This window comes from Aethina tumida, chromosome 3, assembly GCF_024364675.1.
Source record: "Aethina tumida isolate Nest 87 chromosome 3, icAetTumi1.1, whole genome shotgun sequence".
In the NCBI taxonomy this organism is placed as follows: Eukaryota; Metazoa; Arthropoda; class Insecta; order Coleoptera; family Nitidulidae; genus Aethina; species Aethina tumida.
In genome coordinates this window covers 21,559,858-21,575,761 of record NC_065437.1, presented here as the reverse complement: position 1 = coordinate 21,575,761, position 15,904 = coordinate 21,559,858, and the positions used below count along the sequence as shown (strand labels likewise).

The window sequence follows — 15,904 nt, the reverse complement described above, 5'->3', positions numbered from 1 at the left end:
ATAGAACTTTCTCCAACAAATTAGTAACTTTAGTATTGTTAGTACATAATCTGTACTTACGTACCTCGTGCCTTATTAATTTTCAGTTTTTCTGACATATCTTTGATTGTTTTAATGTAAAAGGTACGTTGTTCCATATTCTGCACTTTTGAGTGAATACAAATAGAGTTCGAATGGCTTTTAAGGCAGTTTGAAACAGTTATTACCAGCTAATTGTTTCTAGTTATCCGATTTGATTTCTGTTATTGTCATCGTGAGAATTCAATGACATTTTGTGAAATGTAGTGCTATTTTTAATAGTTGAATAGGGGAACATTTCAATATGGACTTAGATTGATTATGTCCAAACGTTTATGATAATAATGTCAAGTTAGTTGGAGACAAAGTAATGTTATCATAAAAGGGTACAACAATACATTAAAAACATGTTTATTATCACAATTTACGGAACAAGTACGATCAAGCAAAAGTAATATCGACACTGGCATTGTACATTGGGTACAACGAAAACATACACATTTCGTATGAACGTTGAAGAGTCAAAATCATTCTAGTACGTTGGAACTTCACATTTTCTGCATGCCGTTCACTTTGTATGCTGCATAATTAAACTATTGTGGTGCAATTAACAGACATGTAAAAAATGTTAAGCCAGAACTGGACAGTCAAACCAAAACACATTGCAAATAAACAACATAAAAACTAAAATAAATAACAACCATAAATATCGATTTAATAAAACATGCTTTCAATAAATCTAACTAATAGATACAATTGGTTCTAAGGCACACAATCAGTTTGAAATTCAGTTTAACTTTATACATCACAAAGCATGTAATAAAACTGGATACAACATAAAATATAATCTAATACAACTGACATGCCATCTTGAACAACTTAAACTACTTGGACTAGATGATGAAAACTTAATGTTACAGATATCATACCATAACATTACCTATAAATATTTTGTAATTTGCAATAAATAATTATCATACTAGGTATTTCCCAAATATCCTTTCAACCATTGCTAGAGCTGATTAAATGCATGTTGGGGAAACGCCGCGTATTGATTTGGACTGAACAAATAAATGTTCAAAATGGCACAATTAAAACAACTATGCTTCATAAAACATAAACCATTTATACACAATACTGAGTGCACCTTTAAAAGTTTGTCCAATTTTTCATCAACCTACCTAACATCTTACCTCTTGGAATGTATAATTTAATACTTTACATAAAATTAATAATTAAAATTATTTATAAAAACCTTTGTACAAAATATTAATTATATAATGTAAATCATATTTAAACATTGTTTATGTACAAAAATAAAAACAATTATATTTATTTAAACGGCACAATACTATGGCCACAATAAGGAGTTACCTGCGTTTTTCTTATCGTCAACATCTACACTTTAAGTACAAATACGCACGTGTTCGGACACAATTAAAGAACAATATAAACATATATCGTCAAGTCACCGTTGTCATTGATCTAAACCGCGTTTTGTCCAATATTAAATACTCATGCCAATTAATCCACACATTTGCCGTCACCGTTCCAATAAAAATCAGGAAGAAATACCAAGCCGATCCTTCCAGGGTCGGCAATTACTAAACGCACTATTTGCGTCATGCAGTTTGCACTGGAAATTTTATTTGTAATTCGAAAACAGTTCCCATAACCCGTAGTCAGATTTTTGTACTACTGTAAACTTGGCACCCGCTGCGAGTATTGTATACTTTAAAAAAAATTACTCATCTCGTTATTTGTGCGGTGCATAATACGATAAATAAATAATATAAACCATCAAGAATCTGAGTATTCAGGAATTAGGCATGCCAATCATATTTAATAGCAGGAATATCAATACCCAAGTATTGTGTGCATTGTCGAATATTTAAACGAAATCGGTTGGGGACACTTCAATTTATTTTATTCGTGGATTTTTACGTCAGTCAAAAAATGTAACGAGACAATTAAATTACTTTTTTTCTAAGGGAAATGTTCGAAAGCATCTAAATATTTAAAGGTTAATTGAGTGAAAATCAGTGATATGTAGGACTCGGAGAATATGCCGAATAACCACTTCCTGGTTTAAGAATATCATAATTTGATTCGAATGGACCCTAATAAGACCGTATTTTATTCCATTCAGATAAATGGTAATGGAAAATTAATGTATCACTACCGTTTATCCAATTAAATCAGCGTATCTCTTTCATTATAAACGTGAAAAAACTTTTCGGAGAAATTCTAAAAGAAGATTACCATCGAAAAAAAGCTTAATACTTATTTAAGCAGTTCTGTGTGTAAAGATCAAATTAAACAAGTTAAAATTTTTAAATAAACTGAAAACTAAAAAAGATGTTGAATTGACTGGTCTAGAGCAAACTTAACTTTATTTTGTTCTTTTACATATAATATTCCAAATTTTAGATGCCAATTCTTGTGATATTGGCCCAAACATGTCCTTATCAAGTTTTTCACCCAGAATGTCTTGCTTGCTTAAGAATCATTGCCCTACGCTGCATTCAAAATATAGAAAAAAGGTCCAAATTAGATATGGCTATTTAAGAGGGGGCCAATGACCTAAAAATAAGCGAGACTCCAACGCGTATGTTTTTAGACTCCTACACCGTGTAACTTTTACCTGACCAATGGGATTTCGTAAAGGTCTTAAAAGTCGGGTGGGCAGTAATTGCTTTACTAACAACATGATCTAACAACAAAATAATAAGCAAACATCGCCCCAATTTTAAAGTTGACCGTTCAAATTGTGCATCCCATGTGATTCGCGTCTAGCTTGTTGACAAACACGGATATAAATCAATGAGAACGAGTTTTTGGAGTGAGATCAAGACATTTGATAGAGCCTCCCTAGTTTCGCTTGAAACGTACATGAGGCGAAATTTCCACGTGCATTAGAGGTTTTTGGTTGTAGACGATGAGAAAATTGCAGGCATTCTCACACGTGAAATCAGATACTTCAGAGCGATCGTTCTAAACCATTTCGGTTTATGACCCTGAGTTTGAATCAGTACAGAGTGCAGACCATTATTTATAATAATTTCGTCGTCGTAAACGTGCATAAACAAAAAATAATAATAATAATAATAATAAAATAACTAAACAATGATAACGTGTGTATGTCTGTAACATCGCCACCCCCGAAACGCGTCCGGCTTTTAACGTGTAAATATACACCACCCACTTGCATTACGTGGGTCTATGTAGGTTACAAATGTTATATAAAAAAGTATTACCTCATTTGTATTCGGTTCTACCGACGACCATATTTGTTCATTTCACCGACGTGAATAATACTCAGTCAAAACAAAATATGATACGCTGGTCCGGCGATCTTAAGTGTATCGTTTTATTCCCCCAAACAACAATCCAGCGAACATCACAGACATACGAAACCGTTGAATTGCACTAACAAGCGGACTACGGACTGGCAAACAAACCCTATCGACTTTTTGCGGAACATTTGATAGAATTGGTCCAGCAAAGACATGCACAAACAACAGTATCACAACAAAAACATACAGGCACCGCATACATCATCGCTGTTACGTATTTTTCGGTTCAATTCGTTAAAGAAAATTACAATAAAAGAGCATATGAGTCAGGTCACTAAATCTCGGGAACGCGTTGGTCGCGAGAAAATGTGAAAACCGCCACGATTTCCGCTTCCGGGTAGAAGGAAGTAATGCCAATAAGGACGACAGGAACATCACGAACCAAGAAACAGTAAGCGGCGACATAACGGATCTGTTGGGACAAACGCGGGCTTGCGATTAATATTCTGCGTGAGAAATTCAAACGGCGGCGACCGCATCCATTAACAACGTATTTTAGAATCCCCCGTTCCACATAGCCCCCGTGACATTATTATTTTTTTAAGGGGTTTATGCTCATCATCCAGACGTAGCTCCAATAAGCAATTGTCGTGGAGCTTATCAACCTGAATGATGCGAACAACTCTAAAAGCAAAGTCATGGATGCACGCAGTAACGAGTGGACATTTCCGAAATTCTTGAGCAAAAGTCGAACAGTTGCTTGAAAAAAGGCCTCGGTGAGAAACGAAATAAATCTCGCGTCAGTTTTAAATGCGTGTGAGGTCTTCGCGTCGGATGAATTATTCAACTAAGTTGGTCGTTGTTAAGTTTTTAAATTGAGCCCGCTCGGACCTTCCGACACGTCAAGCGCTAAGTTTTGCAACTGGTGTACGAGAAAAAAATGATTCCAGACAGATGAAAATACAATCTCACATTTGAAACGGCCGGCATAAATGAGTTGGGCCATTGCGACATACTTGAAATTATTTGAATCCGATTGTAATTTGATTTCCTAACTCATTATTCAACGGTATGACAAAGTTTTTTCTGGTTTTCGTTTGGGTCAATTAGTAACTGAAAAGTCATTTATGTTGAATGCCTGATTGTAATATTAATTGCAAAAAAACAATGGCTTATTTATATACCATATTATAACCCGTAACATCAATTGTTTATTAATTGATGCGTCATCGTTAAATTATTACGGAATCAATCACTTAGTTAATGGTTGCGAAAATATTGCATTTAATTCGACTGGTTCCAAGAGCCGATTCGGAAATTGCCACCAATTAACCACCGAAACGCATTTGGCATTAAATCATCCATTGACACGGAATCAAATTTAAATTTATGTGAACATGTGGTCCGAACCAACAAAGACCTTTTTAATTGCGTGGGAAATTTAAGAGTCTTCTTAACACATACGGCTATGCTAACCGGGCAAGCAAACAGAATTAATCGCCTTGATATAGAGAGTCGCGGAGGCATAACTAAACCTCATCGGCCATCGCGATGCATCGGTCTGTATGTGTTTGTCTATAAATCTTAACGTGTTTATCGGCTCATTCGATGGAAGACTATGGAGACTATGGAATACATATTTTCCTTAAAATTGATATAATTTTAAATGTTGATTACATGTTGATGCTTTAAAGGGAATTCTAGGAACACATACCAAGATATGAACAAGTTTTCAACTTACTGCTCAAGCCCTTTTTATTTTTTGTAATATCTTAAAACAAACAGAAGAAAAATGAAAATTTTCAGTCGACATAAACTAATGGCATATTACAAAAAACTAATTTAATTATGTAAGAAATAAGATGACGACAATTTTATCATTATGCTAATAACACTTTTCCCTCGGAAGCAAGAATCAATTTGATCTCAAAACTGGCCAAGTTCAACGTAAGAAAATCTCCTTGATTGGATCAAATTGAAAAATTTATACGATGAATAAAAGTTTAATAAGATTTCAATGATTTCATTACTGATTTATTTACGCTCTTGGTAATAATTCTCGTTTTACTACTACTTTACTGATTTTCTCAAGATTCGCCACATTATAGATGTGTTAAAACGCAGGTTTACGATCGGGCAAGCGAATCTGCAAATTAACAAGATAGAACTTTAAATCGACGACTAATTGCAACAGTAAACCGGAATCGATGCCATGAGGGAAACCTAAAAACAAACGTAAAGAGATTCATAATAATTATGTTAATATTCCACTACATATTTTCCAATCAAATGTTAAATGGAATGCTAATTGTATCACATTAAATACACAACTCATATTAATTTAATATTTACTGCAGCATTTAATGAGGAAGTTAACTAACAAGCGCCATAGTGATGAAAAATATGTTATTTATAATTTACTGAACAAAACAGGGTGTTGCAGCAAGATTTTAGAAACCACGGAGGCTTGGTTACAAAATATTCTAAACGTTCTCCAAGATTCGACAGAAAAATTATAAAAAAAAAACTGAATATGTATCTAACAAGAGATCAGAACGTGTCGGCGAGACGTTGCCGTACATCTAATTCCTAATCGCATTGGCGCATCATCCACAGACGAACCTGCATCGTAGATAAATAAAACGGGTTCATGACTAGGATCGTCCGAACCAAAGAGCCGACCGAAAACCGCTAACAATGAACGTGTGTGTTTATGTGTGTGTGTGAGAGAAAATGTGTCACAAAAGCTTTCGTGCAAGATGCTTATGCAGGATATGCCAACTTGAAGGTGGATTTAATGATTAAAATTGCATAATTTGGTATAATAAGCAAATAATGGTATGTGGTTCAAAGAACCAATCAAATTCAGTGTACGATATTACTTAAAACTTAGCCAGTGTTTCAGGCAAAATTCTGTTAAAGGGTGGTTGAATTATTTCCTAATTTAAAGCATTAACATAATTAAGTACTAATTAGACGTTAAATTTTCGCCGCAAATATCAGATTAGTATTTCATCTCCCAAACAAAGTTCATTTAGCACTTGACCCGTGCGTGGAGGCCGCATAATCAACACCGACAAATTAATTAATAATCCAAATCGTGTCGCATCGTTTACTTGACGGATCAGATCGATATCCGACTCGAGAAATTCATGACTAAAGAACGCGTCCCGTCGGGACCGTGCGTACTCCCTTCTACCGCTGCGAGTGCGTGTGCATGTGCGAATGGGGATGCTGCGGGTGGCCGTACGCCTGGTGCGGCGGCGGCAACGGACTGGGACAGGCCTGCGAATAGCCGCCGTGCTGCGGCGAGCCCCCGAGACCCAAGTGACTTTGCTCCAAATGCGAATAGTGGCCCTGGCTGGCCAGCGAGTGAGGGTGCGCGTGTGTATGCGGCGAACCGTAAACCATTTGTCTTACTTTAGAATCCTCGTCGCTGATGTTGTAGGTGAGCTCGGTCTCCTCGAAGCCGGTGGCCGACATCCTCTGGTCGCCGCCCGCCGTACTGACCGGCGGATCGGGCGAATTCAGGCAGGTCTGGATCAGCGCCTTGCCCGCCTCGCTGGTGATCATCGGCTGGAGTTTGCGGGTGGCGAACGTGTACACGTGCCCGGTCTCCGACGCCACCAGCAGCATCACTTGGGTACCGGTCAATGTTGACAGTTCGTAGGCCTGCAAAAAAAATAACCTTTAAATTACGAAACCTAAGCATTTTTTGAAAATTTGGCGAGGGTAAAATATGTGAAATAACAATGACAATTTCAGAGTAAAATGTCTTTTGTATTGTTGATTAATCAATTATTCAAAGTGTTTCTTAGAGATGTCGTCAAAATTTGGGAACAGTTAGAACACGTTCAATAATGAAGGAAATCTAAATAAAATTATTTTCTAAAGTTTCTCCTAAAGAAAATATACCCTCTTTAATTTAAAAAATATATATAGTTTTTTCCTCATATCTCTATAGTCTTTCGTCCAATCGTGTTCAAATTTGGCATACATTATACTAAAATACACGTATTCAATTCAATGTAATAAACTTCATCCATAGTGATACAGTAGCGTTGATTCTGAGGATTTCTCCCCTTTTTCTCGTCCTATTTTCTACGTCATTGAAGATTTTTTAAAACTACTAAATTTTTTATATTATTTGCACAATTTAGGAAAAATATACTTGTTTAATTGTAATTAATACAGCCGTTTATGATTTATTTTAGTATAAATGATTGAAGAAAATTAAACTGAACAATAAAAGTTGAAACATTTCAAAAAGGGCTGTGATAATCATAATTAATCAAGAGTATCATTTTTCTTTTAAATTGTGGGAAAATATGACAAGCCTAATAGTTTTACAAAATATTCACTGCCGTAAAAAATAGGACGAAAAAAGGGGAATAACCCCTAAAATCTACGCCCCTATATCATTACTGAAAAAATTCACTACACTAAATTCTAGGTATGTATTTTAGGATAATACACACGAAATTTAAATATGACTGAAAATATAAGAAAAAAAAACAATTTGAAATTTACTACCTCAAATTACTCATGTTTTCTAACTGCTCCCAAACTTACACCATCCATTTCAGAAACACCTTGTATAATTAACATTTTAAAACTCCCTAGAACAAAATTAATATTGAATATTGCTCAAGACGAGGGTTCCAATAAATGGCGTTTACAACCTATGTTGTGACTTACTTACGATCAGTACATTTGAACAACAAACGTAAACAATTTAAGGTAAAATTCAATTATTAATTTACTTGAAAGGATAATGGCTATTAATTTTTTCAAACAGTACGTACCTTTTCCAAAATGCTTTTACTCAATACTAAGGAACAGAATTATTAGCTTTTAATAACAAACTTATATGAATATCTGAAATTAATAGAATACTTCCTTACATGTAAACATTTTATTCATATTTACGGTCCATCGGACCATCAGCAGGTAAAAGAGTCAGGTGTGCTAAATTTTTATTGTTTTAAAGTAAGAACGATCATAAATACGTATATTATATGATTTTATATACATATTTAAGAATAATTATAAAGAAAAAGTGCATTGGCTAAATTAAAATAAATTAATTATTTATTATATTTGAACAAAGTTAGATAGATATTCCTTTATGAAATGTAATATATGGTGAAAAGTAGTTTTTATATTTTTTTGAAATATATTTTAATAGATTTCGTAATTGGGTAAATTCAATTAATTTTTTAATTGCTAAAATAAAAATAGAATTTTAAATAAAAAACTACTAAACATAAAGTTGCAATGGACAGTTGATTAATATATAAAATATTAATATATTATTTAGAATTTGTTAAAATTAAGTATAAAAAAAATAAAAAGAAATTTTTATTTAAATTATTAATAGATATTTATTATACACATTATTCATTATTTTTAATCAAAAAAATAAATGCCTTAAAAGTTTTATATACTCTTGAACCTTTAAATATTTATTTATAATGTGAAATTTCAAGTAATAACTTTTTGGTGGAATTTTTCAAATATTTAAATCAGCGATTTAAAAGAAATCGTTCCTATATTTGTATAAAACATAGATTTTTTTGTCAGTACACCAAAATATAAATATCATGTAGTGAGACTAAAATGAGTATTAATAAGTTTCGATGTTAATGAACCGCAAAGTTCACATTACACCAACATCAACGACTACAAAGACTGTTAAATCGATAAATCAAAGACGAGATCCAACAGCCGTGCTCCTACTGAAATACCCTCCCGACAATTAACTCCTTAATAAACAACAATCATATCGATTCCACGGCTCCGGATATTTTATTGATATATCAACGTTTAATTATGAATTTTAATGAACGTCAGCAAACAAACATTTCAAAAGTCATGTGAACCTTTACGGAGCGAGTTACGAGAAATAATTACAAAAAGATCAATACACACGATATCTACCTAGATCTTGATGATGGTCGCAATTAATACGACGAGAACATTTTTCACGGCACAAAGAAAACTGATTCGTCATGTGTGGTTAATTTTTATTGATTTATTAAATTTAAATGTGTTTGATATAGGATTATACGTCTTGTATGATGATTAACGCAGATAATGTGTTTTAAATCATGTAGGTATGACGGTGAATTATGCAAAAATCGTTTGCTAACAAGTTATTACAAAATAAATTGTTGAAACACCCGTGTGAAATGATCGATAGTAAAACCATGATCTATGAATTTACGACGACAAAACATTAAATTTATATTTATTTAAATGATAGGTTTACAATTTCTAATAAAAAGGCAGATAACCATTACAATCGGTCCGGTGATATATAAGCTATAATTTATTCGCCACAGAGCAATCAGCATCGTAAACGCTATTGTCACTATATCATAAACTTGTAAAGGCATTTTTCTTCTCCGGCCAATATCAATTTGTCAGGCCGGCAAATACAAAACGGTCTCGTGTAAATACGCATGTATACAATTATTTATATGTAAAAGAATTGTTTATGTTGAAATCTTTATACTGTCATGAGTCTTTTTATAAATTTAATAATAAGATGTGACCAAATATATGAATTATCATGATCCCTGTACCACTGGGTTATGAGTTCAATGAAACAGCACTCATTATACCTAAAAAGCTGAATCCTTTTATGAATTCATTGATACGTATTCATCAACTCCTTATACATTTACTATTAGCACCGACTACTACTATATGTAACATACCGTTTCAATTATTAATTCCTTCATTCATAAGCTTGCCATTTATTAAAATTAAGTGGGATAAAAGTGCACTTTGTATTATTAAAGTGAAGATTATCTCGGGGGGAAATTTTTGTGAAACCTACAACTGCAACTATTCAAGTTTAACCGTTTTCGAATAGTCCAACAAATTGGTAACATAGGCAGTTAGTGTGGGTTTTCATGTAGACAAAATACCTTATACGAGTATATATGACTCTTTCGTACGTTTACTTATAATTTTCTCCCACATGGACAGTTTGAGCACGCTTATCATACAATTATGCACATGAATATGTCTTAGTTGTTAAAAATATTCATATTTGGCGGTTAAAACGAGTGCCTGAACATAAAAAAGGCCCATTACAAACAATTACCAGTTTGTGTCTTTATTATAAACAAAAGCAAATAGATGCACATTTGTTAAAAAATGCTAGAAGAATTTAACAGGAGTTGTTTACAAAATATACGCGTATAGGATCATAAAATGTGTCAAAAAACTGCATTTACATACACCATAAAGCATCCGAATGGCAGTAAATAAAGATATGACAAAAGGAGGAAGACGTCCAGCAAAACAGGCTGATACATCTACTACTATATAGGCTTTTATTATGCTCACCCGGAGTATTAAGTTACTATTCTTAATTGAAACATTGTATTAAAATAAAAATAAAAAATATAATACCGTCGGTATCCCACCCAGGAGATGACCTCTGCCAAAAAAGGGTACACCACACCATTTTATGTATTCTCATTGTTTGATTTTTGCTCGTGCGCGTTGGCTTTTTTACCATACAAATATGCGCTTCATTTCAAGTTAATTATACTGTTTTATGTATTTGCGGATATTTTTTTACTGCTCTACATCAAAGGTTTATCCCATTGCAATAACTGTTGTGTACTCTTACCGTAATGTTCATTATTTTTATTATACATTGCATTATGTAGATACGGTGCATTTCTTTAAGCCGTATAACTCAATAAGGAAGTACGAGAGCAATTACAACTGCCAAAAAATGATTTCGACCAATTCCATAATCGATGGAAATAATTAATTTATTGAAACGATCCGGTGTGCTCCCATAAAACTGGTTCCACATGTCGGGAAAAATAAACCATCTGAATGAATCTGTATCTGGCTAGAAGCAACCACTTCTAAGTAGTAAATATTAAAATTAACAACGATTCATGGGCTGAAGATTTAATGGATCCCCGCATAAAACCGAATTAACATCGACATTAAGTAGGCGCAATATAACTTTCCTTTATTAGTTGTAATTACATGTTAGCTATGTTGTACGTAAAATCGCAGGTTCAATTAATTAAATTTTAATGGGAAAATAAGCGCCATAAAATATTGGAGCCGGATAAAAAGAAAATTTATGACATACGGAAATTCGATATTTTATTGTTGCTGGCTTTCAAACTAAATTGTGCGTATTTTTTTTTTTTTTCACATATGTTAAATCCTAGTTACTTCATTCACGGCTGACTTGAATTTCTTGATTGCTCTGCCTGTATCAATGGATGAAAATGTTTAATTAATTTATCAATCGTTAAAATGTTCTACAGAAGTTTATTAAAAATCGAAGATTAGTTTATTATAACAAATAATTGAAAACGAGACTGCAATTTTAAAACTGACCCCTCATCTATTGTCAGTATACATATAAAATATATTACCAATTTTTAAAAATAATCTTTCTGATTAAAAACTAATTACTGGGTAAGATAAAAAGAGCAGTCCCAAATTAGTTAGAAAATGTAGCATGATGCCTACCAGACTACTTACTGAATTAGATCTGAATTTTTTCAAATTAAGTAGAAAAGATTCAAACGTCGAAGGTGGTACCATATCAACATAACAATCTTATTTGTTCTTGTTTTTGCTAATGATATTCATTCTCATCGACACTTACAACCCTACAATCCGCATCTGTTTTTTATTATATAAGATTCTTTATAATTTTCTATCATTTCGTTTGTTTATTGTTTAATATTTGATATCTGATATAAATAGAAAAACATTCCTTAAACTCTTCCTTGAAGAATCCTTTTATTCCAGAAACGAAAGTTTCTTTTAGAGCTAGATCACCATAATCAATTATTGAAAATGCATATGAAATATCTTCACATCTTCATTCTTTTGAATTTTATAAAACTTTTTAAAAATAATTGTACAACCCTAATTTCTAGACACATTTTGTGTACAATTTTTACTTATGATAACTTAATTTATATAAAGCTAAATTAGTTCACAAGCTCAGTCCAAGATATTTGTAAAAATGACTAAAAAACTGGATTGAGAACCCGTTAAAAATGTACTCATCTGGATCATTGGTCGGAGACATATAAGGCAAATTTATTAATCTACAACTGTTCCCAGATGAAATGAAAGTTCGGCCTTTTTTTAGTTCCTTTTAACGATATTTCAATAGTAATTAGGAAAGCAGGTGTTGTCATAATTAAGACAACACGGCGTCATCCCGTAGTCGAATATCAATGAGCGTGCCAAAACTTGTTCGATTGCAATGCAAGAAACAAAACCGAATGAAATAATACAACAGGAACCCAATCGGCTTGTTATTTGTAATCATAATCCTGGAACAGATCTGTTATTTTCTAAACATAGCACCAGCTATTCTTTGGAGGATGTGACCAGTTTAGGACAGTGTAGCAAAAGGGAAGTTCCTTTTAAAGAAATACAAGTTTTTGTAACCCATATATGTAAAAGGATATCGCTCTATTCCTTGACATCCGAGATTACATTCCTGCGAAGGTCAAATTCTCTGCCATTTTTCGACTTCCCGTTAAATCGAGTCCAACATTGGAACAATAGGTTACCAAATGGACAAGTTGTGTGTTTCTTACACTTCGACTTTCAAGAAAAATAGTCTATGTTGAAAAACATGAAAAAATGTTAGAAAAATATCAGATAATGACTTAATGGATTAATTTTCAGTTTAGTGGTTTATACAATATCTTTAAATAATAAACAGACTAAATGTAACTTTTTAATATTTTGAGAAGATTTTAACTTTTTATTCCGTCTTTTTAAAGTTGTCATTCATTTTGAAGAATGGGCAACTTATTTTTATAAATTAAATAAGTTTTTCAATTTTATCATTATAACATACTTTATACTGCAGTGTTTTAATATATAATACTTAATAATTTAAATACAATCGAATTGTTTATAATTAGTTCAAGTTAACCATATATTTTAGTTGTTTATAGATCTGATATTTAACAGCTCTTTTCTATTTAAACACATTTGCAGTCAATTTATTAATGATTAATTGATTGACGCCCACATGTTGCACGTTTTATTATCCCTTTTACGACCACTCTGAAAATTATCTGACGGATTTGTTGCAGTTAAATAACTATGAATTGATTAATGTTTATAACAATTTAATCAATAATTCATAAAATCAAAGAAATGAACTATAATTGAATAATTACTTACTTAGTAATTGTAAATTAAAAAAATCTAAACAGATAGGCAATTTCAAACGAATTGGCAGTTTATTTCTTGATTTGAAGATACAACTATTTGTACACGATTTGTATAATAAAATAAGGTAAAATATTACAGATTATCAATCGACGATACAAATCCATTATAAAGTACATGATCTACATCTACATGAATACCTAATCATTTTATAAACACATAAGTGACTTAAATGAAATAATTAATAGAAATAATGTTCAAACATATGCCATAAATCAATATTGATGACAGTTGAAAAGTATTATGAGAAATTCGTAAAAACACATGTCGATAACTGGAATTACTTCCACTTAATCAAGAAAACTAACACAAATAAGAGAGAAAATCTGTTCACACGTTCTTTGGTAAAAGAAGGGCATGCATAAACATAATCAGAAAGTTTATTTGTCGTATCCTGTTGAACTATTTTTAACGAAGAAAATCGCATTTGTGATAATAAATTGGTAAAACATCAAAAGTTTTGTCAAAATTTTTATTTGGTATGATAAATTTTGTTACATTAATTTCAAATATTTTTAAAACGAAAATTTTATATTTATTTTTTTCTTATCCATCAGGAAATATTTGGTGTTCCACCCCCAATTATTGTTTAAATTACATTTGAGATAATAATTAGTTAAAATATTAAACATTTGTCAACAATTTTGATTAGTAAATGCAAGTTTCTTACAATAATTTAAAATATAATCAGATTTAAAATATTTTGAAATGTTTTTGTAATTTAAATTAATTTACTTTTTTTTACTATTGTTTAAATAACATTTATAATAACATTTAGTTTATCATTCAGTCTTTTAATTATTTAAAATAAAATTAGACATATTTTAAGAAGTTAATAAATAGTTGAAATATTAAATTTTTTTTCAAAGTTTTAGTTAATATTAATAATTAATAATTACTTCATGTTGTTTAAATAGTTAATTATTATACTACATTATTTATAAAAATAATAATAAATTGTTTCAACATATACAGATCTAAGTCTATTAAGTAACACCTGTGTCCATATCTCTCTAAAAAATCTAATTAGCCACGAAGATGTGTTTAACTTTATCTAAAGGTACCCGAAACATTTTAAGTAAGTCATTATCTACTAACATCTTAATCACGAGATTAGTATTAATTAACACGATAGATATTTTATTTTGGTGTCGGTATAACTGACGGATTTATGTGGCAAGTTCAGCGTAAAAATCCTAGAATTAGTATGGAAGGAGTTGAAAAATCGAACAAGCACACGGTAAATCATAGAATTTACAATAATTCATTTACCGTTAGAAGATGGATGAAGTGATCGCAACATGACACCATATTTTCATAATGATGACATTTATTAAAACACATAAATAGAAACTACCTGCGATTTATTAAAGTTTAATGCCATATTTATAGTTTATCCAAGGTTTATTTACAGTACAACAATTAATTAATTAAAATATTAAAGGAAAACTTAATAAATATTAATTAATATGATAATCAAAATAAAACTTCTCTGATTAATAATGGAGCAAAGGTGTTACTCAAATAATTGAGTACTGCTCACTGTGATCTGTAAAAGTACCAATTTTATCATAATCACGATCACAGTTTTTGAGTAAATAACATTTCTCTATTATCTAAAAATTACTTCAAATTGTAAGTAGATTCAAGAACAACAAAACTTAATAAAATATTATGTTCTTAAAGCATTATTAAACAATTTTCAACACAAATTCCCTTATCATAAAAATCTTTATAGGAAACACTGTCTTATATTTTAAAAATCAATAATCGAACCGTTTTCCTCTTGGTTGTTAAAAATAATCGTAAAAATAAATTGAAATTGCAAATAAAAACTAAAGAACCGTTTATACAACTGTCATTTAAAAAACATTTTATCATCTCTACATTAATATGACATATTGAAAAAAACCAACAGTATTTGCATCGATTCGATCACATTTACAAAACGCTGGACCATCGTCACAGCCGACATACATATAATCGTTTTGCTTCGACATAAAAATCGCACGGAATGTCCCAAAACGGGCATCTTGAAACGGACGGTTTAACTAGTTTCGCATTAAGAAATTACAATGCACGGCCCCAACTTAGTAAATTGTATAATTATTTGAAAGCTCTCCCCACCACGTTGATTCGATGTCTATTGATTGGATGATCCATTACTCCGCCCACAATGATCAAACACGCTCGTTTTTTATCATTCGAATAAATTATGTCTAATTCTATCAGTAAACATTACAGATAATAATTGAAAATCCGGTTCTTCATATGAAGATGCCAGGGAATAACCGGATCGTGTCCATTCATTATTTTTACATGTGATTATGATT

General features: G+C 31.6%; 1 protein-coding gene across 1 annotated transcript in view; it reads right to left on the bottom strand.

Annotated features, from left to right (window-relative positions):
- Positions 1–15,904, bottom strand: part of LOC109599480 (serum response factor homolog) — an 81,116-nt gene that overhangs the window by 44,972 nt on the left and 20,240 nt on the right. The window contains exon 2 of the mRNA XM_020015484.2: positions 6,735–6,986. Within this exon, the coding sequence (XP_019871043.1) occupies positions 6,735–6,986 (252 nt within the window). The remainder of the gene's footprint in view (positions 1–6,734; positions 6,987–15,904) is intronic.